The 25,686-nt window shown below is 39.8% G+C and overlaps 1 protein-coding gene across 4 annotated transcripts in view; it reads right to left on the bottom strand.

The window, feature by feature from the left end:
• PTCD2 (pentatricopeptide repeat domain 2) overlaps positions 1-25,686 on the bottom strand; it is a 61,497-nt gene that overhangs the window by 26,712 nt on the left and 9,099 nt on the right. For all 4 annotated transcript variants that reach the window (XM_035014620.1, XM_035014618.1, XM_035014617.1 and 1 more), the window contains exons 4-9: positions 25,025-25,142; positions 22,277-22,355; positions 21,747-21,838; positions 19,132-19,245; positions 15,443-15,517; positions 7,980-8,093 (exon numbers count right to left, since the gene is read on the bottom strand). In XM_035014620.1, coding sequence (XP_034870511.1) covers positions 7,980-8,093; positions 15,443-15,517; positions 19,132-19,245; positions 21,747-21,838; positions 22,277-22,355; positions 25,025-25,142 — 592 coding nt within the window. The remainder of the gene's footprint in view (positions 1-7,979; positions 8,094-15,442; positions 15,518-19,131; positions 19,246-21,746; positions 21,839-22,276; positions 22,356-25,024; positions 25,143-25,686) is intronic.

The raw sequence follows: 25,686 nt of genomic DNA, 5'->3' as shown, positions 1-25,686 counted from the left end.
TTGATTTGGTAAATGAGTGGAAAATCCATAAGGGTTCTACAGCTTGAGAACACCCGCTCGAAGAGGTGACACATGAGCTGGATCTTGAAAAATGGGCAGAAAAAGATGGATAAAGAGGGAGGGCATTTTAGGTGGGAGGAGAAAAGGATACATAATAGGCTGAGCAAAAGCTTGGGGTCAGGTCTAAATGTTTGGGACTGAGTGGAAGGCACTGGAGAGAAAACGCTGTTTACAGGGGGATATGATGACAATCAACAACCAACATAAACGAATTAGTGAGTTAAATGAGTACTCATCCTCTGATATGATCCCTACTGTGCTAGGTATGGGGTCAACAGTGGAGAACAAGATAGACATGGCACCTAAATCTAGTGAAGAATAGAGAACGATGGTAGGAGGATGGTAAGTGTGTTTTTAAGTGAAGTATAGGAGCACATAGGCAGCTCACTTAACCTGATCTTAAGGAAGTAGGTGGCTCAAGAAAGCCTTTCCAGATGACAAAATGTCTCAGTCATGGCCTGGAAGAGAGGAGGAGGGAAGGAGTGTGGGGTAGCAAGGGATGTGGTGGGCTGGGCAAACCTGGGCCAGATTATGAAGGACCATCTAAGCCATATTAAAGAGACACAGCTTTATCCAGAGGGGTGTGAAGAGCCCTCAGGAAGTTTTAAATAGAAACGGACAAGTTAGTTTTGGAAACCTCACCGGCTGTAGTAAAGACAGCTGAAAGAAGCCCGATGATGGTGGCTTTAATTAGAAGTAGCAATGGGAAAGAAGTTCAAAGAGCTTGCTGGAAAAATCTCTGATAGTTTAAAACATGTATTTCCTTGACAGTCCCACCAAGCCAGAATGAATGCTCCCTCCCTTTGAATCTGGATGGGCCTGTGATTCGAGTGGAAGGGCTGCCATTTGATTTCTGAAACCATGGGGCTTCTAAACCCAGGTCATAAAAGGGGACAACAGCTTCTGCCTGGTCCTCTGGGGACACTCCCTAGTACTCCACCACTGTGCTGTCAGGGAGCTACACGTAGATGTTCTAATCCCAGTCTCAGCTGAGGTCCCAGCATCACCTGCCATAAATAGTAAGTGAGGAAGCCTCTGAGGTGACTCTAATCCCAGCCATCAAGTGACTAATAACCACCTGAGACACGAAGAACTGCCTGGCTGAGCCAGTCAATCCTAAACATAATGAGAAAACGACTGGCGTTGTTTTAAGCCACTAAGTTCTGACATGTTTTAGACACAGCAAGAGAGAACCAGAACCCTCTCCTGATACCACCTAATGTAGGAGGTATCTTTTTGTCTCCTTCTCATACTGTGCTGTACTCACCACGGTGACTTCTGGAGTCTGAAGCAACAGATATTTATAATGAATGAAACAATCTACAAAGGCACATAATAGGGTTGGGGAATAAGATGTTCTGTCCAAATATTCTCATTAACAGAATAAGTACATGCTTTAGGCAAATTATCGATTGCGAAAAAAAAAACAAACACCATTTTTGAAAGAAATTATGAAATTTTAAAGAATGAAATGCTCACTATAGACTAAGCAAACTTTCTCTTTGATGGTTCTTTAGCCTTCAGAATCATCTATTATTTGGGGGTAAACATGGGGCTCATTAGTTCCCTCTGTACTCTTGCCCTTCAGCATAACTGCAGGAAAAGGTCGAAGAGCCCAGCTTTTACCTGCAGCACGGCGACCAGTCACCAGCTGTTCAGAGCAGCAGGGCCTGGGAAGGTCAGGGCTGCTATTTATTGCTCACAACTTTTTTTTTTCTCCTAATGAATGGTTGTTAGTTAACAACCAGGGCCATAGTCACACAGGGTGTAATAGCCATTCGAATGCTCTTTGTGAGCGTCAGAAGATAAAAGATAAGTTGGGGGACAGGAAGCAAGCCATATTACTCCCTAAGACTTTGAAGGTAGAGAAACCCAAATGCCTTTTTCTGCAAACACCAGACACACAAAAAAAATACAATTAAGATTCTATAAAGGCACAGAATTTTCCTTAAAAGGGGCTAAGTCTTCATAAGCAGAAGGAAGAATGCGGTTGTTATATAATTCTTCAACCAGGTATCCGCATTCTAAATGCTACGGATGGCAATTATAATAGTCAGCGTTTACGTAGCACTTACTCAGTGCCAGCCACGGTTCTGCTTGCTTTACGTTTAGTATCTCATTCCATTCTCACAGCAGGCCTATGAGGTGGGTATGATTACCCCATTTAACAAATGAGGAAAGTGAAGTGAGCCTTTACCTAGTATTCTATCTCTGAAGAGACCTAATGTGCTGTAGTGGGAAGGGTACTGGACTAGGAATCTGGATTTTCATCTCAGCTCCACCTCCAACTAGTTACACCAATTTGGACCAGTCATTTCCTTCACCTGAAAGATGACGGGAATCAGCTAGGAGACTCAGAAGATTCCTCCTACTCTAAAACTGCTGATTCTGTGAATAATTCTGGACTCTGAAAAACAATCAAGTTAAAAGCAAACCTTAGTTTTTGAAAGAGCACTGAAGAAAGAGTGTACAGAACTCTAGGAAGACAGCTGAGAGGCGTGAACATCATGTGGGCCTTTAGAAACAAAAGGCACAACTCACCAGTGCTGTATTTCAAACCATCATGTGACAGATCAGGATGAGGAAGCTTTAACCTACTGTCAGACAAGTTTATTTAAAAAAAAAAAAAGCATCCCAAGAGAAAAGAGAAGATCATTATTAACATGACAAACTGTAGAACCAAATATTTATGATCCACATTAAAAAAAAATAATACAGACAGCATTATGTGGTTCTTATTGGCAGTTATTTTGTTTTTGTTTTTTAAGATTTTATTTATTCATTTATTTGAGAGAGAGAAACAGCATGAGAGGAGAAAGGGTCAGAGGGAGAAGCAGGCTCTCTGCTGAGCCGGGAGCCTGATGTGGGGCTCGATCCCAGGATTCTGGGATCATGACCTGAGCCAAAGGCAGTCGCTTAACCAACTGAGCCACCCAGGCGCCCGGCATTAATTTTGAAAAAGCACATGGCCTGCCCATGACCACAGCAGTAACCATTCAAATTTTAGTTTACTTATCAGTTCTGAGAGCTAAATTCTGGGTTAGTTTGTGCTGCTGAGAAAACAAAACAACCTGAAGATGTTTTCTCAGGAATATTTTATTTCTCTCATTTTTGAGAAAATTTGACACTACTGAAACTTAAATGAAAATTTCAAGTCCGTATGCAGGTTCACAAGTATCTTATTTGGGGGTCACAGATAAATGATGATAGAAGCAGTGAAAAAATCCTGGGCTATTGCCCAGCGTGGCATGATAAGTTTCAGACCTCCTGAATTCAGCAAAGGTGTAATTTGCAAGTAACTACTCCCCTGAAAATTCACTGAAGTTGACCACCTAGGGGGAATTCCTTCCCACTGGTGCTTACTGGGTTCTACTCTGGTACCGGGAGCTGGACTGCAGACCACAGCCATGTTCCTTCACGGATCCTCGGAGGTTTACACAGGGGAAGCGTCCTTCCCGAAGGAGCGGAGCTTTCTGCTTGATTGTTATTTAGATCTTCACAGCAGCACAACATTAACTTCTCCAGTCAGCATGCCAGTTCTCAATGAACTCAGAAATTTAAGGAGACCAAATGTTTGTTAGTATACCATCCACTGGAGTACAACGCCTCATTTCTTAGGAAGCCATTAACTTACTAGAAGCAGGCCCCTTCCAGCTCAGACCCATGGGGGGTTTGAAGCTAGGGTTACTCAGCCCACAGGGACTGGTTGAGTGGCTGGAAGGTCCGATGGCTGACTGTCCTCCTGTTTAATAGCATCATGTGGGATTTCCTGTTCCCAGGGGTGTGGCAGAGCAGAGTATCCAACGTGTAAGTGGTGACCTGGCCATTTATGTGCAGTTTCCCATAGATCTCATCAAATCTGGCTAGAAGGGCAGGCACATCCTTTACTTTTTCCCTCGCTTTGGCCAGCTGGGAAAAAGAAGAGCAGATCATTATGTATCTGCAAGATTTCTTCTTTGTTCTTCTTATCTTCCAAGAAGCAGAGATACAAATGCGTAAAAATGTATACTGTATACCTATAATGGTGAAAACCAGGGTACCAGGGCACACAGAAGTATGAATGGATTCCGTAAGCTATACACAAAATTCAGAATTAGTACCTGAAAATCATTCCTAATATCTCATAAAAAGGTGGTACATAATATACAATGAAACATATCAGGATAAAGAGTCAAATAGCAATGGAAACAAAGTTTGCCCAATTTAAAAATCAGAGCAGGAAGCAAATTATGTGAAGGTTTATAGCACATGGTAAGTTTTCTGGAATTTATTCTAGAAGCCATCAGAAGGTCCAAATTAGGACATGATCTGACTTAGGTTTAAATGGCTGTGTAGAGAAATTGAGGGTGGAGACTAATCTGGAGGCCAGTATCCTAGTCCAGATGAGAGAGGATGACAGTCTAGTCTGGAAAATGTATATACAAGATGGAGAAATAGATGTGTAACAAGTATATCTGGGAGGTCCAACTGAAAGGATTTATTGTTGAAGAGGTCAAGGAAAGGGAAGAATCAAAAACATCTTCCCAATTTGGGCTTTAGCAACTTGGTGATGGGTGAGGTCATTAACGGAGACGGGGAAGATGGGAGGACCATATTTGGAGGGGGAACAAGTCAAGAGTTCTGTTTTGGACATGGCTGAGATGCCTGTGAAAGATCTAAGTGGGTAAGTCAAGAGACTGCTGGATATACACCAATATGAAGCAAGGAGGAGAGGTCTAGACCAAAAGTATAAATATCAGAGTCACAAGTGTATAAATGCTATTTAATTCTACAAAAATGGGTGAGCTCTAAATTATAATGCAGAGCTACTTTTTGAACAAAATCAACATTTTACTTAGTTCAATCCTTATTAATGATACAACCCGTGGCACCTGGGTGGCTCAGTTGGCTAAGTGTCTGACTCTGGATTTTGGCTCGGGTTAAGATCTCCGGGTAGTGAGATGGAGCCCTGCATCAGGCTCCCTGCTCAGTGGGGAGTCTGCTCTCTCTCTCTCCCCCTCTTCCTTTGTCCCTCCCCCCACTTGTGCACACGCTCTCTCTCTAAAATAAATAAATCTAAAAAAAACAGAAGAAACTTCTCTTTAAAAAAAAAAGAAATGATACAACCTAACATTTTTTGATGAAATTTATGTATATGCAAGGTCCCTAAGAAATCCTCTGGTCATCTTCTAAATATATAACCCTATTTGCTGCCGGCATACCCTCCTTTCAAACAAGGGATCACCACTGAACCTTCAGGTAAGAAGTTCCAGCACTTGATGTTCTTAAAAAGAATAGCTTCTTTAGTCCCCACCTCATGCTGAAGGTGAAGTGACTTAAGGTGAAGCACATGGTTTCCAAAAGCAGCCAAGCGAATATACCAAGCTGGAGACAACCTTGCTCTAAGTGCATATTCTCTCCTATCACCACACAAATATCAAATGGTGTCATTAGGATCATTCTACAGTTTAAGCAGAAAAGAGATTGTACTCCATTGTTAGTTTAGTTTCAAAAAAGAAATCAATGAAGCAACAGCTGACGTTTGGAGTGGTTTTAGTCATAGTAATTAAGAAAATCAATAATTCTGTTCAACACTCCTCTGGTGGTGTAACAGCGCCTTCTCTCCACACACGAGTCATCCTTAATAACTGTTGGTATCAACACTCAACAGTGCATTTGTAAGGTGCAAGTTTTACAGTGTAAGGGTCTCCATACGCACCCTCACAAGCATCCTTAGAGCCGGCTCAAAGGCTGCTGGAGTCAGAGGAGTCATTTCTTTCTCAATAGCAGCTCCCCGCATGGCCTCACAACAGCCAGGGAATACACGCAACTACAGGTGGAGCTTTTTAAGTAAATCAGTCTTACAGACTTTGGGGGGAAAAATCAAATAAAAATCGGTATTTTTCAATGTGGAGTTTATTTGGATGCTTTAGTCATATAATTGGACAACATATTGATGGAGCAGGTCTAAGTAGAGTGATTGACATCAGTGCTATTGAGAAAACTGAAGTTGTGTCAGTAATGGATGCACACAACCGTGCACTTTAAAACCTGTTTGCATTTCCAGTTCCCCTACATTTTTTAAACATACTCCGAAAGGGTTTGGGTGGATCACAACCTACAGAAAGCTAAGAATTTGAATAGAAAGAAGCTTTAAATTAATCGTATCCCGTTAGTTTCCTGACAAGCTCCCTCTGCCAGCAGGAAGAAGCCTTTGGGTGGAAGTGTGAAAACGGGAAGGGGCTGGGAGGGCAACAGTGTGGCAGAGGGGGAGAAAGGAGCCCACAGTGCTCCACCGCCAACCATGCCATCTCAGATGCCAGGGGGACCTGTACTATCAAAAGGCAAGGGAGGGAGGAAGAACCAATCAACAGGCCCCTTCATAAGTCAAAATGACAATACCAATCATTACTAACAAACTGATCACTGCCAGGAATTTATGATTTCCTTACAGTTTTTTTTCCCTTTAGCTATAGATGTACAAATTATTGAATCTCAAATGACTTACAGTAACTCCTCTTTGTGTGCTTTTTTTTTTAAGATTTTATTTATTTGTCAGAGAGAGAGAGTGAGCGAGCGCACAAGCAGGGGGAGGAGCAGAGGGAGAGGGAGAAGCAGGTTCCCTGCTGAGCGAGGAGCCGGATGCAGGACTCGATCCCAGGACCCTGGGATCATGACCTGAGCTGAAGGCAGATGCTTAACCAACTGAGCCACCCAGGCATCCTGTCCTCTTTGTGTGCTTAAGCCATCAATGTGAGATATGGGTTCAGTCACTTCCCTTTGCTTTCAATGTTTGGAAATTGCTTATCATTTTTATTTAATTTTGTTTTATAGTTTTGCATTAGCTGGTCTATTCAGTATCTAAAACCACAGTTCTAATTATAGAAGCTTTAATATGGTTTAATATCTGGCAGGTCTAGTACCTCTTCCCAGTTATTCTTGCTAGTTTGTTCTTTCTAGTAAACCTTAACTAGAGAAAAAAACCTAATGACACTTTTATTAGGTTATATTATCATAATCATTTGGGAATAACTGATTTTATGGGGTTGAGTCTTCCTATCTCAACACACAGCATGTCTTTTTCATTTGTTTAAGTAGGAGAGACTTTTTTTTTAATGACTTTTGAGAGAGAGAGCGCGAGAGCACGTGAGGGAGCGCGAGCAGGGGGAGGGGCAGAGGCAGAGGGAGAAGCAGGCTCCCTGAGGAGTGGGGAGCCCAATGCAGGGCTCGATCTCAGGACCCTGGGATCATGATCTGAGCTGAAGGCAGATGCTTAAATGACTGAGCCGCCCAGGCGCCCAAGACTTTTTTCTTAGGATGAGAGATACTGTAGCTGATTGTTTGCTGATAAGAATGATCCACAGGGAAGGGGATGTTAATGATGCTCAAAAGAGAGTAAGACATCTTTTGAACAGATGCCCTGCAATGGGTCAGAGGGATGGGCTCTGGGGTTCAATGGGGGAACCTGCTCTAGAGAGGTGTGTGTAGTCACCACAGCCTCAGCAGGGAAGCTGAGCACACAGGGACAGGAAGAGGTTGTCCGTGAGGCAGCAGTTCTCTGTTGATTGCTTCCATTTCCTCCATGAAACAGGAAGCAGGGGTGGGGGGTGGGGTGGGGAGAAGGCACTGGAAGCTTGAGGAGAAAGGAAAGAGAAAAGGGGAGACGGGACCCAGGAAATCAGTGTGTGTGTGTGTGGGGGGAGCGGAATGGTGAGAATAATGTAAAAGGACAAAGTTTTTCTAGAATTTCAGAGGGCATTTTCTGTTGCAAGAAAAAAATTGTTGCACCCAAACACAGAAGTCTTATAACAGGAAGAAGAGAGAGGTTGTCATATTTGACACTCTTTAAGGTGGCAGCCTGGAGAATGAAGACAATAAGTGCACATTTTAATGAGAGCCCTTTCACCTTTAAATGATTTCTGCAGCAATCACATACTCACCACTTCCTCTGAGAACTCTCGTCTTCTCACAAATTTTGATAAATTTCCCTCTGCAGCATCCTTTAGTATCTCTATCAGGGTTTTCAACATATTTGCCTGGATATGAATCAAAATCTGAATACAAAGAACAAACAAGCAGAAACAAGACTGAGCCAGTGCTCAACAATGAGATATGTACCCTGTTACACAAGCCTACATTTATAGGCATCTACCTGCTTACATGTTATTTCCTAATTCATTCTCTTGCACAAGTTCAAAAATGCTTCAAATATATGTCTATCAGCCAAAACTTATTTTCCAATAGCTAATCAAAACACCTCAACTTCAAAACTTGCTTAAAAGTAGAAAAGCAGAAAAAAGGGATTGTGGAGTTTGGTATGTTTGGGCTTGAATCCTGGCATGGGCCATTACCAGCTCTATGACTCTGGCCACGTATTTAATCTCTTCCAACTTCTGTATTTGTAAAATGAGGAAAACAGGTTTACATCTCACATCTGAGTTACTGTGAATGTCGAATAAAATGCCAGCACACAGGAGGTACTCAAACATTACTATCAGTTTCTTCCCCCCTATTCCTTCTAGATTCAGAGGAGAGGACAATCACAGTCTTGTAAGATTGACCCTGGGGCAAAAGATACCTTTACCTTTGTTTATTTATTTAGGTTTGGAAATTGTAGGCAAATCAGTTGCTGCAGGTATAAAGTGGAAGCTGGTTCAAGGCTTAATGAGGTACTCCTATTTACACTGCAGCCATAAAGGAACTTTCAAAACTGGGTACTGTACTTTGGTACCACTAAACTACCTTCCATCAGACAGACACAATTAACACAAGAAAAAAAAAACACATTTCCTGGGCGCCTGGGTGGCTCAGTCTGTTAAGCATCTGCCTTTGGCTCAGGTCATGATCTTGGAGTCCCAGGATTGAGTCTGCATCAGGCTTCTTGCTCAGCAGGGAGTCTCCTTCTCCCTCTGACCCTCCCCACTTCTGGTGCTTTCTCTCTCTCACACTCTCTCAAATAAATGAATAAAATCTTTAAAAAAAAACCACACTCATTTCCCCCCCTCGTTACCAGTATTCACTAGTACAATTTGAAAAATACAGAAAAGGTTAAAGAAAATAAGAATAAGCCAGAATTCCCCAACTAATGTTATCCACTGTTTAATATATTTGGAAGGTAATACATGAAATTATAATTTACTTTTTTTATTATACAATTCTTATACAATGAATATTTTCTCATTAAGAAATTAGAATAACTCATTTTTAATAATGAATGCATAGCAATCCATCATATACATACAACGATCCATTAAGCAATACCACTCTTCAATATATTGATAAATATGCATACATTAAAAAAAAAACTTGTTAATTTCTAAGACTTGATTTTCCCAGAAGTGAAATTACTAAGTCAAAGGAGGTAAACATTTTAAAGGCTCTTGATCCTTTGGAAAAGTAGTGTTTCTGGAAGAGCTATTTCTTTTTTTATAGCAAACCAGCTAAGTTCTTTCTATAGTCCATTTTTTTTTTTAAAAAAGATTTTATTTATTTATTTGAGACAGAGAGAATGAGAGAGAGAGAGCACATGAGAGGGGGGAGGGTCAGAGGCAGAAGCAGGCTCCCTGCCGAGCAGGGAGCCCGATGCGGGACTCGATCCAGGGACTCCAGGATCATGACCTGAGCCGAAGGCAGTCGCTTAACCAACTGAGCCACCCAGGCGCTCTCTATAGTCCATTTTATAACAATTTAAGTTTGTTGAGCAGTTGATCAGGATGAGTGGTTATCTTTGGTCCCAAAGAACAGAATGAAATGATTCCAAGAAGACTAAATCCAAAGAACCCGATGTAAGTTCAGTGTTCTAAAGCAAAGGCAAAATCATGAGCACACCTTTCATTAGGAAGCAACACTCCACAGGTTTCTCACATTCAAGCAGAAGCACTGATTGCCTTTAGTCCAGACTATTTTTTCAAGGATATCCGTATAACCAACACCCTGGAAAGACATACACAGTGCCACAAGCAGAGAAAAGGGCAGGCATGCTTACTGCCCATTTTGAGAGATCTGAGTTCTCCAAATTCAAGATTCCTCTCTTAAACTATAACCTCCTGTATGTATAAGAAGAATACAGACCTTGTGTTGTCCTGTGGGAACTGGGTTCAAGAAACTGATGCAAAATGCTAATGTTGTGGCTACTACTACTGCTCTAATTAATAAACTGTCCTTTTCCTCTCGGTGCCTTGTGAACTCTACTAGTATCCACGGAACTATGGAAGGTTAACTCATTAGCTTAAAAGTAGGGTAAAATCTCTGACTCCCAATAGTACTTCAAACTCTTGTTAATAAAAAACAACTGACTGGGTTGGCAGCTGTCCTACTGAGGGCAAGGAGAAGTCGACCTTGTTACATGTTATGTCTCTAGTGCCTGGCACCTAGTAGACCCTCTACAATAATGAATGAGGAGAGCTGAGGTCCCCTAGCAATTTACACAGATAAACCTCCTGGAGCTCCATGCTACAAACTATTAATGATGTGCTCCTGGAAGATTTCAACATCTCTTCTTAAGTTTTCCCAATTTCTCTCCCTGCCTCCAGCAACTATCTCTGATTCAGAAGGGATTTCAAGAGTCGAGTTCAATACCTCGAAATATACTGATGAAGGGCAATATAGATGAGGCTGTTACTGATGAAAAGCCAAGAAAAAATGTAAAGCTAGGAGAGCTTATCTCAGGCTGAAACCTTAGGTTATGGTTAAGGAAAACTAGATCAAAGTACAGCACACTGCTTTAATCTTACAGATTTCAAACAAAAGGCTAGGAAAATTAGCAAGGAATAGGGGGAATTTAGGTAAGAAAAACTATTCAAACAACTACAGAAGGACACTTCCTGTCCCTCTGATTTTCTGAAACCTCAAGAAATGTTCACAAATCATTGGATGCCTTTGACCAAAAGAAGAGAAGCCCTGACCATGCAGTAATTTGCATTTCGTCTTTTTCTTTTCAAGTTTGCTATATTTGCAGTAGAATATCATAGCGCAGTAGAGACTGCTAGTTTTCTAAATAATATCCATCCCTCCCCCCCTTTTTTTTGACTAACGGAACTCCCTAACTTCAACTGATGCTGTCATGTACAAAACTCAAAGACTGTATTTCTCAGGTTTCTTTCTACTAGGTATGGTCACAGGATTACGTTCTTGCCAGTAACATGTAAGTACAAGTGGCTGGGTGAGACATTTGGGAAAGCATCCACAAAGGGGCCTAATTTCTTTGTCCTCCATTCTTCTTACTTCTTGCTGGAAAAGGTGTAATGGATGGAAATCATATGCTCAGGATGGTGTTGTGAAAATACAGAAAGAGGCTGGGTTCCTGATGTTACCATAAAATGTCACACCAGACCCAAACTGACCATCTTTGGTTTTCTACATGGAAGAAGAACAAAGCTGCTCATTTGTATAGATTCTTATTTTTCTTAGGTCTACATTACTCTCAACTAAAATGCAATTCTTAACTTCCACATACAGGCAAGATGCTGTCACAAAGAGATTTATGAGAAATGAGTTCTGTCTTCTTGCCTACCCCCATGCAGCCTAGGAGACTTCCTAGTGTGGGCTCTAACTTTAGGGTGACCTTAGTGACTGGAGAAAGGGGCATTAAAACATTTATCTGTGTTAACAAATAATGATAAAAGCAGCAAAACTAACCAACTGCCAATTCCCCTGCAAGGTAATTCAATTCCAAAATGGGTGTCCATTTGGAGACATGCTTTATTTCTAGAGACATGATTAGAATTCAAATAGCATCAGTGGAAAGCTACCCCATGTTGGTCTTGGCTACTTTCAAACATATTTAGAAGTGGAAATTAATCCTTTGATATTGATCAACACTGCTAAAGAGGGGACTATAGTTCTTTTGAGACTGATGGGTTTAAATTCAGAGAGCAGAGCCAACATGCATGTGCCTCAATGAGATCATCTGCTAAATCAATTCAGTGTGTAGCAAGTATTAGCTGGGAAAATGGAAAATCAGGCCCTCTGGGTCATATTGGCAGCAGGAGCAATTTTGATGAAAAGAAAATTAAGTTGAGGGGGGAAAATTAGGTGAGTTCAAATTCTAAATGGCAGCAGGAAAAAATTTTAGTATAAGACATTAATTTTTAAAGTAGATCAGAAAAAAAACTTCATTTATTTCTGCTACTACTGACTGAACAGACTTTCTACTCAGCCTATTTGTGGGGTTTCCATTTCTTAATAATTAACAAATTGCCCTTAAGGATTCTAAGTAGATGACTCAGCCTTAGAGAAGCTAGGGCCCATTAAATCAGTTTTTAAAAACCTGCTCTAATAACAGAGATCTGAATCTGAAAGATTATTAAACCTGAGAACGGCAACCATCTCTTTTTCAATATCCCCAAGGAAGCCAAACCAGGTTTACACTGAAATATGACAAACTTAGATTGGACATTTGGAAAAAGTTCCTGAGTGAGCATTTTTAAACAATAAAATGGTCTTTAAGTTTCTGAACAATATATATTTCTGTGACCCAATTCATGGAGGGGACGATTCATATTCAAGATCAGTTCAAGGTTCCTTACAGAGTGCTTGCCCAAAACATGCGCATTCCACCAAGTTTAATCGGCTACCTTTCCTTTCTAGCTCTCAGAGAACAGGAGCTACTCCTGCTGCTCTGGCTCATGAGCATATTCCCACCATGCTCTGGACTTCTCCTCTTACTATGAATCGATAGCTTCATTCTCAGCAGCCTATGCTTTATTTCCAACAAAGCACTTTCTCATATGAAAAAAAAAATTATTACTAGATTCTCATAACCACTGCAACAGATAGCCAAGGATTGCAAAAAATGAAGCATCTAAACTCAAGGACATGGAGTACCATATACTACCGGCAACTTGGCTTTTTGACATCCAATCCTATGTCCTTTTCATCACTCAGAAGGAGCAGCTAATCCCAGTCCTGGATAAAAAAAGACACAACCCTTGTCTCTCTAGGTCTTGAGTGGCGGGGCAACGCCTTGACTTTGTAGTCAAACATATTTGTGTTAAAACTCTGACTCTGCTACATAATTAGCTTCAAGGACTTAGGTGATTTATTTACTCTTTGAATCTCCATTTTCCACATGTATGATATGGCCAGATATTGTTTCTACAGTATCATATAAAATGAGCCAATGAGTATTAAGTAGCTAGCTGAATTAAAACTCTGCTGATCTGTATCTCTTCAATTTCTCACCACCAATCCTTATTGATCCCTCCAACCTCACTTCAACTCGAAGAAAAGCTACCATTGATCCATAGAACACTCCTCTCCCCACACTCTCGTGTACCTCTTTCCCGCATAATGCGATGAACCACCTGAAATGCTAGCAATTCTACTTCAGTCCCAATCATGAAATGAGTTCATCTGCAGGCCACTCTCTCTCTCAGAAGGAATGATATACTTGGGTACCCAGAGCTGTCCAAATCCAGTAGGAAGCAGGGAAGAAGGTACAATACATATGGCACCTGCTGGAAGACCAGGCTTCCTAACGTGTTTGGCTTACTGATATTGTTGGCTCAAACGACTGGAACTTCTGGACTCTAGACCTTTGCCACCTCGACCTCCCAGATCTGCTTATGCCTGTGAGCTTTTCAGGCTGACCCATCTGCTCTGACCTGCAGTTTCTGCATAGGCATGCAGTCTTGGGATAGGGGCTGTCTGCAGCAGGCTCTGACGGGGTTTCTATACACTGGTGCTATTTCTTCCCTTTTTCTGATAATTCCTCTGCCTCACCACTGATGTCTTATTAAACTCACTCCTGGCTTCTCTTCCTTTTTTTGTGGCATTTGTCAGTTCCCATCAGATCCACTGCTGGTTTTATATAGATGAGCTCTTAACTGACAGCTCTGACATCCATCCCCCCTCTAGGCTCATGTCCTTTAAAAACTGCAAGATCTCTTTTTGGATACTTTCCTAGTATTTAGTCTCTTCCCTTCCAAAACCATCCTTTTTCCAGGGTCTCTATTATCACTGTGCCTATCTTTCTGGTTCCCTAGGCTCATCTTTCCCTCACATGAACGGACTTTGAAAAGGTATTCTTATCTCAGACGTCTTGGCAACCTTAATCTCCGAAGTTGGTAAACTAGTCCTTCTCTTGAAAGTCATCTGGGCACTGGTCTGGGGGTGACATTTGAGGATAATCACTATGGAAGAAATGACAACCATGGAACCTTGGAGTTATGCCCAATTCCTACTCACTAGGTTCCAGGATTTGTTGAATATAAATATACCTCTTTATTTAACACACTTCACTTCAAACAAATAAAACTGGTATTACCAAGCATTCACTGAACACTGATTACATGCCAGGTACTGTGTTAACTACTTTAAATGCATTAGTCTTTCAATTTTCATAATGAAAAGACAGTAATATATTTATTACTACTGCTGTTTCAGATAAAAGGAAAATGGGGACCATAGAGTTTAAGTAAGTTGCCTGAGGATGAGCTCAAGGTTAGTAAGAAGTGGTTATGAGTAAAAGTTTACATTCTTTTAAATGGAACCCTCAGCAAAACTAATCTCCCAACACAGAATGCCCTTTCACCCTCAGCCCTCCAATCCCATGGCCCTGTCCTCCCTCAGACACTGCTCAGCAGTTCTCTCCTCCCTGAGATATGCTCAGTCTGTTCACACTGGCCAGCCCTTCACTCCCCATGCTGTAACATTGCACTGGCTGTGAGCCCTTATCCTAGTTCATACCATATTGGTGTTAACACATTTCTCTTCTTTTGACAATGTTTTCCTCATCTTGACCCCTTAATGTTTCAGGAGACTAAGTTCTTGAAAGTTAGGGGCTTTCTTTTCAACACCCCATAACACAAGTATAGTCACCATAAGCAGGGCCTCAGTAGGGGCCAGCTGAGTGGCGCACATGATGTCTCTAATGACCACAGAGTCTCCCAGTCTTTTTCATTGCTCCAGGAAGGTGTGGATGACTCACCGCTTACTGGGGCAGATGGGCCATGGCAGGCTGGCAACACAGAATGAAAACAGCTAACATACACTGGGTGCTTACCATGTCAAGCACTATTTTATGCACCATAGGTATACTAACTCCCTATGTTAGGTACCATGAATCGGATGCAATTAGCACAAAGATTTTTCTCAAGTCTTAGTCAAGAGAAAATAGAGACCACCTCCTTCCTCTCTGTATCTACAGCCTTCTGTGGTCATGTGTTATGCCTGCAGCATTTAGCTACATCCTATATCTGAGCATATCTACATTTTCTACCTATTTATAAATGTCTGTATTGACTCCTGTTACAAGGCCTGTACGGTAACACAGAGCTCAATAAATCACTGAATTGAATCAAGATCTTGGGAGATCAAAATTCATCATACCTATATAAAAAAAATCTGGACATCATTTTACCACCTTTCAAGCCTTACTTTAAACAATAAAGAAGTCACTTACATTTAAATTAGTGCAGACTATGTTTTCTTGCTTCATGATTTGGGAAAAAATGGATATAGCTTTCGCCACCTGGTTCTAGAAGAAAGAAAAACAAGTTATACTCCAAATCATATGAACATTCCTCTGCTATCATAAAGATTTTTTTTTTTTAAGGATTTATTTATTTGACAGAGAGCATAAGCAGGGGGAGCAGTAGAGGGAGAAGCAGGACCCCCGCTGAGCAGGGAGCCCAATGCGGGACTTGATCCCAGGACCCCGGGATCATGATCTGAGCTGAAGGCAGACTTTTAACCAACTGAGGCACCCAGGCATCCCACATAAAGATCATTTAAGTATAGTACGATATTCCTGTTCATGGTGCCCTAGGGGTTTTGAAGTCCAAAAAGAAAAAGTTTTTTTGGTAATCAAAAATGAACTTTCTAAAGAATGTTTCCTACAGTTGCATATTACTGAATTTTAAAAATAGCTTCCAAGATATTTTATTTTTATTAAAGTAGAGTTGACGCACAATGTTATAGTAGTTTCAGGTGCACAACACAGTGATTCAACAACGCTATACATTATGCTGTGCTCACCACAAGCGTAGCTGCCATCTGTCACCATACAGTGCTATTACAATGCCATCGACTATATTCCCAATGCTGTGCCTTTCATTCGGTGATCTATGCATTCCAAAGCTGAAGATTACTCAATGTTTTAATAACCTGCCTGTGTTCCAGTTTTTAAGATGGAGACATAAATTTGGCATTTGTCCTTATCCCACTGGAAGACTTAAAAAAAAAAAAAAGATTGAGAAGCAGAAATGCAAACTCCATCTCTGACATCATTAGAAGAAGGTCCAAGCCACAGAAGAGATGGAAGCACTGGCAACAACATAGGAGACGGAGCACAGGGGTAAGATCTGGACAAAGCAGTGTGCAGAGACCACTGCTGCCTATCTTAGCAAGAGACCACCAAGTAGTTCTCAAATGTTAAGGGCACCCCTGAGGTACAAAACCTGAATTCCGTTTACAGTGATGGTAATGGAATTTAGGACTATGAGAAATCCTCTAGACCCTTCTTGTGGCAAAGGTGAGGCCAATCAAAAATTTAAACAGATAAGCTATATTTGCAGGAAACAGACCGTTGTTACGGCAGTGTCAGAGAATGAGATTTTTCATTGAAAACCGCCTGCGTGCCTATTCCCATTAGCCAGGGAGAAATAAAGCCTATGCAGACAAAATGCATACATAAAAAAAATTCCTTCTAGTCTGGAGCATGGCAACATGGCTCTGATCTCTCTCTGACATGAATCTTCTGTAAGCAGTTGGTCTAAGAAACTTGCTTTCAATGACGAGTACTCAAAAATGTGCCAGCACATGATCTATATAAAGACACTAGGAGGAACAAAAGAGTGAGAAAAGGGATATAAAAATCAGAAAGAAACAAAATCAGAAAAGAACCGGCAGATGAAGAAACCCCAAAAGAGAAATTTTTCCACGGATACAGAGGACAATAATGAGAAAAACAAACAAGATCAAGTAACTCAGAAGCAGGAAAATAAAAAAATCAGACAGGCTTCAGATTTCTCCACAGCAATATTCTATACTATAAGACAGAAGAGCAATGCATAGAAAAACCTCAAGAAAAACAAGTGTCACTTCAAAATTTTATATCTGGTCAAAATGTAGTTCAAGCCAAAAAACCAGGCAAATAATTTTAAATACCAAGAACTTGGGGAATACTCTTCCTCTGAAGAAGGAAGATACTTTACTAGAAGACACATTTCAATCAACAAAGAGATGACTGGAAAACCAATAGTAAATGAATATTTTTAAATATATAAATATATTTAAATATATGTAAGAATATATATTTAAATACATACAGGACCAAAACAAATGTGGGGAATATGATTACAGAACGGAGCACAAGTGTTATATTCTCAGATAATGAAGACAAACGGAGAAAGAATGTAAGAGAAAGTACACCTATTGCCTTGTCTTTATTACATGGGGTCAGAAAAATAGCATTTAAAGCTGACAAATCAAGCACACTTAAGAGAAAAATGAGTACTATGAAAGGTAGTGTATCAACCAGAATTGGGTGGTGGAGAAGAAGGAAAATGAGGGAAAAAGAGGAAATATACTAATTTCAGCATTACTTACATTAGGGAATTAACAAGGTACAGTTAAGGTAATCAGAGGACTAAGCATATTAAATCAAGTTATGGTTTTAAAGTAACCACTAAAGCAAAAACACAAACCAAAACAAAGAAAACCACTACACGCTAGAAGTAATTTTAAAAGTTATAAAAACAAAGCATAACTGAAACCTAAAATTAAACATGACATGTCTATCTAGATGGGTTAAGTTAAAAGAAAGACTAGCAGTGTATCAGGAAACAAAGTTCAAATCTATGTAGTGTACAAGATACACAAAAACAAACCAATTCAGAAAGACTGCAAATAAAAGGATAGGAAAAGGTGTATAGGAGGCAAATACAAACCCAATTAAACCAAAGAGGCATAAAGAGATATTAACATTAGGCAAGGTGAAATTTAGAGTGGAAGCATGAAACAAGACCAAGAGAGGCACTTTGTAATGCTACAGTGACAGATTCACAATGATAAATGCATTAGTGTTGTATCATAACTGTACATATCTATGCACCAAATGGCATAACTTAAACACACATACAGGAAAAAACTACAGGAGCTACAAAAAAAACAAACATTCTTAAAAAGGGACTTTAATTCATCTCCTTCAGCTCATGACAAATTCGGACAAACCAATCCCCCTGGCCAGACAGGCAAGCCTAGAAAGTTAAAGCAGCAGAAACTAGCAACTGTGTATCCTTTTCAGTCTTTGTCTTTCAATGACTTCCCTAGCAGAAGATGCAAATAGATCTCCCTGATATTTTCATTTATAATTAATGATAAACAAGGGTTCTCTAGCCATACTTTACCAGCCGGATAAATAAACTGGCTTGGTTACTTTTGCTGCCCTAATATCTTCTTCTACCACATATGAAATGTTTAACATACTTCACATTTTCTTAAGCCTTGGAATAGGACCTCTTGGGAAGGGCTCTTCAAGAAGAGGGGTATTCCAGGGTTCCAGCTCTAACTGTCCTTTACTACTTGTGACAGCAGGGAGGTCCTCTCTTCTCTCTCTGACCTCAGTTGCCACCATTTATTTGTCCAGAGACGGGGCGGGGGGGGGGGGGGGGCTAAAAGATCACTGAAACCGCTTCCAAATAAGAGTATTTGGGTTGAACTAAGAAATATATGACCCCACTTAAACAGTGAGCTGACCCAGGATTCCTCATTCATCTGAGGTAAATTTCACTATGGAGAGCATTAAGTTAAACTGTTCTGAAAATATTACATAGTAAATCAATCATTTGAAATTTTCACTTGAATTACTTGAGAAATTTCTCTCAGAGTAGAGCTTCCCTCACTGAGTCTCCCCAGAATCTTGGCCAGCCCCTTCTAAATAGCAATGCATGGTAGGTCCTCAACTGCAAACAAAACATCCTTTGGAGGCACAGATACGGATGTAGGTTGCCATGGCACCAAAGGCATTGGTCTTTTTATGGGAGCTTTTTCTTTAGGATACAGTCAGAAGGGAAAAATAAAAACAAGAACAAATGAAGGCAGTCAAGTCTTCCCAGTCTTGACTCACTAATGTGCACCCCAAAGCCTTACCTGATTCAGAGCTAATGCCACAGCAAAACAAGATGCTCTCCTGGAGAGGACTTCTCCTTTGATCAGGGCTTCTTCTCTTAATGTAGTACAGATTTTCAAAGATTCAGGGCTATTCTGGCAGGAGACAGAATTGCTCAGTAAATAAATGTCATGCACCTTGAAGTTTAATAAAATGATTAATAGTGTTCAGTATTTCAGATTTCCTTTTGTAAGAATTTCCCAGAGCCTATCTCAAGCCACTTAAGAGATTAAGCCCCATATAGACACTACTTGCAAACAGACCTAATTATCTATACATTAGCAGTTCAAATGTCAATGTACATTAACTTCATTTGTAAAGCCCTTTGTCAATTTTCTGAATTGGGGCTTTTTGACCACCAAGTGTACAGGTCTCTTTGTATCTGGGCAGACTGGTTTCTAGACATAAGTACCATAATGTAAAGGTGTAAAATCTCAGTTTGTTACTATATTAAATAATAGTGTAAAGCTTAGCAACACTAAAAAGTTTCCCTGAGGGAATTTTCAATCTGAAAATATCCATGTAAGTAAAATACTTGAAAACGTGAACACTTATATGAATGTAAGCCATGAAAGAATCCCATGAAAATAGAAACCTTAAAAACAAATCCACGAACATGAACAACACACAAAGCAGCAGACAGCAATGGTAAAACCGAATCTTCTTCCTTTGTACATGCTATAGGTGGATTAGGTTTATGAAAACAGCATTAGCTTTGCATCTATGTCTATCTGTCATGACACGATTCACAACTCAAAACCTAAAGTAAAAACTGAATTTGATGAGCAAAGGCAGTTCCCAGAATTGATCTGTAATTTGTAATGGCTGACTATTTCAATTTTTCAACTCTCATCTCCACTGAGTAAAACAAGTTATTTTAGATACAACATAGGGGAGAAATGTCATCTGGCCTTCCTAAATAGCATAATTAAATTCTCTCCACTTTATTATACACTCAGGGAAGCATCTCTAAAAAGGTCAGAAAGCTCAGTATTACAGTGCTGAATAAGCTGACACTTACGTGTTGTGTGTTTGGTTGGCCTTCTGTTTCACAGAAGAAGAAAATGGTACAACTGGGAAGGATGACATAGGGGTGCCTGGGTGGCGCAGTCAGTTAAGTGTCTGACTTTTGGTTTCAGCTCAGGTCATGATCTCAGGGTTGTGAGATCAAGCCTTGTGTCCAGCTCTGCACTCAGAGCAGAGTCTGCTTGTCCCTCTCCCTCCCCTTCTGCCTCCCCGCCCCAGCCCCCACTCACACACACACTCTCTCTCAAATAAATAAATAAAATCTTTAAAAAATAAAAGATTACCTAATAATCTAGCGATGAGCCAACTAAGACCCTCAGGGGCCAAGTCTAGCCTATGGCTAAAAATGGTTTTCATACTTTTAAAGGTTTGTAAAAACAAAAACAAATTACAATGTGCAACAGAGACCATATGTGGTAGAGACCATACATGACCTCTAAAACCTAAAGCATTTACTATCTGGCCTTTTATAGTAAAAGCTTGGGGCTCTTGAATTCAACCCTTTCATTTTACAAATAAATTAAGTGACCACTTCAAAGCCAGTTAATGCTAAAGTTGAGACTAGACTTCAAGTTTCTCAATTTCCAGGATGGTTTTCTTTCCACTATAACCCTACTGCCTCTCTTGTTTTGGAAAATTGGTATTGTTACAATTTTCAGGGAAGTGTTTTAATGGCCCATGTTCTTCCACCTTGCCTGGTGTTCCTTCATTTTTGCCTTAATAAGGTTTTGTTAAGTTGCCAAAGTTTAAATGACATGAATGTCTACAGTAATGCATAGAACTTTGGTCGCTGCACTCTATCAGTCATCTTTTATTCACTGATTCATTCAATCAGAGGGAGAAATAGTTTCTAAGTATAAAAAACAATCTTGATACAATAATGACATATGGACTTATAAGTCATGTTTTCTGTCATCAAAGAGTTCATTTTAATGTCACATACATTTACTAAAGATCAATTGTATACCAGCGTGCTGTTAGGTGCTGGCATACAAAAATGCCACAAGCTTAACCTCTAGTGGGAAGGATGAAACATCCATTTACTTAGAATAACGTCAGGCAGTGGTAAGTGTCACATAGGTGATACAAATAGAGCACAATTAGAGAATGTTGGGCAATAGACATTACTTCTAACTTTGAACCACCGAAAAGTTTACAGATAATAATAAAGTAGCCCTTGAGTTCACCAATGAAGGATGGTCAGATTTCCACGGCACAGAACTACAGAGAAGACTTGCCTAGTGGAGTCTAGCTTGAGCCGGATAATAAGAGGACTGACTGACTCTACAGCAGAGCTTGAACCCAGCATACCGTTTCTTGTTCTCCCTATCTACACAATTGCCAGAGAAGGATGAAAGATGATAAAATTGCTTTTCCCATGATAAAACTCTGTGATGTGGCTAACTTGAGTTTTCTAAAAAAGAACACATTTAAAATGGAAATATCTGTACCAGATGGAAAAAAAAGACTTCAGAGGAACTAAATTTTTCTTTGTAGAGAAAAAAAAATAATAAATTCTCTCTCAAACACTACCCACAGTGCTCTAAAAGTTAAGGGAAGACATTCTTACCAGTTTGTAGCAAATCGCAAAAGCAAGGACATAGGTATCTTTGTTGAACTTCACATCTTGGCTTTTCATCTCTATCAGTACTTCCAATGCACCTACCAAAAGTGACAAGTGGGTGGGCAGTGTTAAATGCATCCAAATGAGTTCAGAGTCCTTGGCTATTTATCCCCAGAGTTCTAATCTGTTCAGTACTATCTACTGAAAAGTGTATTCCAGAAGCACAATAAAAGCTATCTGTCAAAGTCATTTAGCAATTAACTAAATTAAAAAAAAAAATTAAGTCATACAGCAAGAATTAATATTTAAAAACCAATTATACTTTCAACATTAAGTAAAATCTGGGTGTTTAGCTTAAGGCATGACATGAGATGCAATAAAGTTGTTTTTCAGACTTAAAAGAATGAAATCTCCATAATTCAGCCACTCATCATGAATATAAGCATCATTTTTGCATGGTCCACTGTTTTTCCTAACTGCTATACCTATACCAGCAAAGACAGAATTTTTCAGCAAACATAAATTCCAGTACTTACTTGAATACTTGCCTTTGATAAATAACATATCTATCAAAATATTGAATGATGTGGAATCTGAGAAGAAACCTCGTAAATGCTAATGAAAAAAAACAAAACAATACCAGTTTGGTTAAAAGCTGTAACTATTTAGTGAATACTTATTCTTATACTCCATCTTCTCTATCCAGGACTTATTTTTGTGTATACTTTATCCATTTGGTTCCCTGAATTCTCTAATAAATTTCTGATACACCAGGATTTATTTTTCAAAAAAATTCAAATGCTGCCCACTCTTTTGGCTGTCATGCCTTTGGCAATGGGCACACCAAACAAGAGACAAGAGGTATGGCAAGAGTTCTCTGAGTTTCAAAAATACACTGAAGAACGTGTTTATTAAACATGGCTCGCCTGACTAGGAGAAAAGAAACAAGCCAATTCACCCTGATAAGGGTGGTCCTGGAATGTGGGTGGCAGCATATTAATATGAAATGGCAGGTATAAGCATGCTTGAAGACTAAGCAAGGAGAGTCTTATACAACTATGATCCTCTTCTGGCAAATGAATAATAAAGAGTAATTCACTTTTTGAAATAATTCACTAAAAGTGGTTCCTGACATTTTTTTCTCAACATTTTTAATCTCATGATAATACAACACATGCTATTGAAATATGCCATTAAATGCCCTGCTCAAGTTTGTTCTTATTTTGAGAACCTACTATGCAGACCCTGTTCTAAGGGCTGAAAATAAATGATGAACAAGACACATAAGCCTGCCCTAACTCTAGTGGGGCTTATAGTCTAGTAGAGCTCAAATTCTCGCATGGGAGACAATGAACAAGGGAGTCAAACCTCTGAAAAAAGTAAAAATGTAATTTCAAGTATCAATAAGGGCTATGAAGAACAATGAAGCAGGAAAAAGGGACAGCGAAGAGGATAGAAGGTCGTCAGAGAAGGCTTTCTGAGAAAAGAACTCAATGAAGTAAAGGAAAGCCTCAATAATGAGAATGTAGACCACTCTAGTCTGAGGACACGGGTATGGTATGTCTTAAAAAGAATAAGAAGGCCCAGAGAGGAATGAGCAAGGGGGATGGCAGGCAATGAGATACTATAAGGGGCATCTAAGTCATGATCAGGGATCTGAATTCTACTCTAAGTGAGATGGGGAGTCCCCAGAGCAGCCCTGTCCACAGTGTACGCCATCTATGTGGTTCTATATTTTCAAGTAGCTTCATTAAAAAAGGTAAACATACATGCAATCAGTTTTAATAATGTTACTTAACCCACTAAATTCAAAATATAATTTCAACATGCAATCAATAAAAAAATGAATAAAGTACTTTATTTCTTCTTTTGTATACTAAGCATTTGAAATGCATCACGGATTTTACCCTTATAGCACATGTGGTTTGAACTAGCCATGGTCCAGGGGCTCCGGAGACACACGCCGCTAGTGCCTACCGCACCGGCAGCACCACAGGGTTCTGGGTAGGGGACACACTAAATTAAGAGTGGAAACAGGATTAGGCTTTAGGTCACTGGACTCAAATTCAGTTTATTTTGCTACTCCAGGAAACTTGGTTGTACATGAGTATTTCAGACATGAGTCTAAGTTAAAGAAAACAAAAAGTAAAGTTGCATTTTCTTTCTGTTTTTTATCATTATACTCATGGCTATCACTGTAGTAAAGTTTTCATTTTCCTTTAATTACAACATATGATTATTGAATAGTCAAACAATACAAAAAGGTATAGAGTAAAAAGTGAGAATTTCCTGTACTTCTACCTCCTAAAGACAAGCAGTAGGGGTTTCATTAGATTCTCACAGATTTTTAATACATATATACTAAAATGTAAATATGTATATTTCTTCTTTTAGGAAAAAAACAGGTTCAAACCAATCCACACTGTTGTGAAACCACCTTTTCTCCGGTAACTAATATTTTATAGTCATTTTTCTAAACCATGGGTGTCCTTAAAAGAGGGGCAAGCCAAGAGTTAACAGCTCCACCGTGCACAGGACACTTGAGATGAAGAGTACTAGACAGAAAGACAACATAGGAGGGTTCCAAAAAATACAAAAGTATCCCAGGTGGCCAGCCCTGGCTCCAAAATAAATGTTTCTGACCATGCATAAGTTTATGTCTCTAAGACCCAGTTTCATCAACTGTAAAATAGATAGATTAATAGTATCTACCTCAGCAGGGTCTGTGGGAAACAAATCAGATACAGTGCTTAAGCACAGTGCTGAGGACACAGTAAATAGTCAATAAATAATTACAAAAATAACCACTGTTATCTTTGCTTTAGGAATAGAAAATCAGAAGATGTGCAAGTATTCTGAAAACAGAAAAGCACTTTACAATGTGGCCATCAACCAGAAGTAAAAAATACAACCACAAAGGAGAAGCACATGAGGTTAGGAAAGGCAATCTTAAAATGGTAGCCAGCCTTAAACTATTGCCCACTAAAAGCTTCTCAGAGAGGAGGTCAGTACCAGGTCACACCCAGAGCAATTTGTACATACAGCTCTTCTGCACCTGTCCTACACCTCTGTATTAAAAAACCTAGGCCTTTTCATAGCAAGGACTCCAAGGACACCTTAAAATGCAGGTCAACACTGATTCCTTCAGCCCAGCAGCCTTGCTCTGAAAATCTAACCCAGGAATAAGTACGGAAGAGAGATGTCTTCGTTAACATCACTAAAAACACCCCATGCTCAGCACAAGGAAATCACATTGACAGCAAAAGCAATCAGGAGACAATAACCTGGTCTTTGATGAGTTCCACTGCAGATTCCTCAAGATCCAACTCATAGCACAACCTCATGAAAAGTGGTCCAAATTTATACTCTCCGAAAGTCACATTTCTGTTCTCTGCATGGTACCTGGTAATCAAAATGATTCCATGAGCCAAACAGTGGATGCAGGGAAAAGGACAGAAAGATTGTGGCATATACTCTGCTAAACATTGGGGACACAATAAAGCATGAGGTACTCTCAGTCTGGAGGGAGAAAAGTACAGAAATGAAGATAATCAGAGGAATTCTGGAGTGCAGAAGTATACCAGGCATTTAAATAAAAGTGTCAGATGCCCACATAATCATGTGAAATAAAAGAATGGAAAAATGTACATTGTAATCATCTTCTCAATTTATTAACAACCTGCTAGGACTTAGGGTTAGCATATGTCAGGGAGTAACAGGGACCTTGCATCAGCAAGCCCATGACAACGGCACTGTCTGTGTAGACCTCACCTAGAGAGGAACAAATGGAAGCAGTGAAGTGATGCTATGCTCTGTCCCTCTCAAATCTGACTTCTCCATATAGGATGGCAGACAACCCCTACAGATGTACTTTACAATTTAGACCCATCTCTGTTTTTCTCTGCTCAGGCAAAGGCATATGTGAACTACCATCAATTAACAATTG

Source organism: Mirounga leonina, unplaced genomic scaffold (assembly GCF_011800145.1).
Source record: "Mirounga leonina isolate KUSES-001 unplaced genomic scaffold, KU_Mleo_1.0 Mir_168, whole genome shotgun sequence".
Taxonomy (NCBI): Eukaryota; Metazoa; Chordata; class Mammalia; order Carnivora; family Phocidae; genus Mirounga; species Mirounga leonina.
The sequence above is the reverse complement of the archived record's forward strand: the minus strand, read 5'-3'. Positions and strand labels throughout refer to the sequence as shown.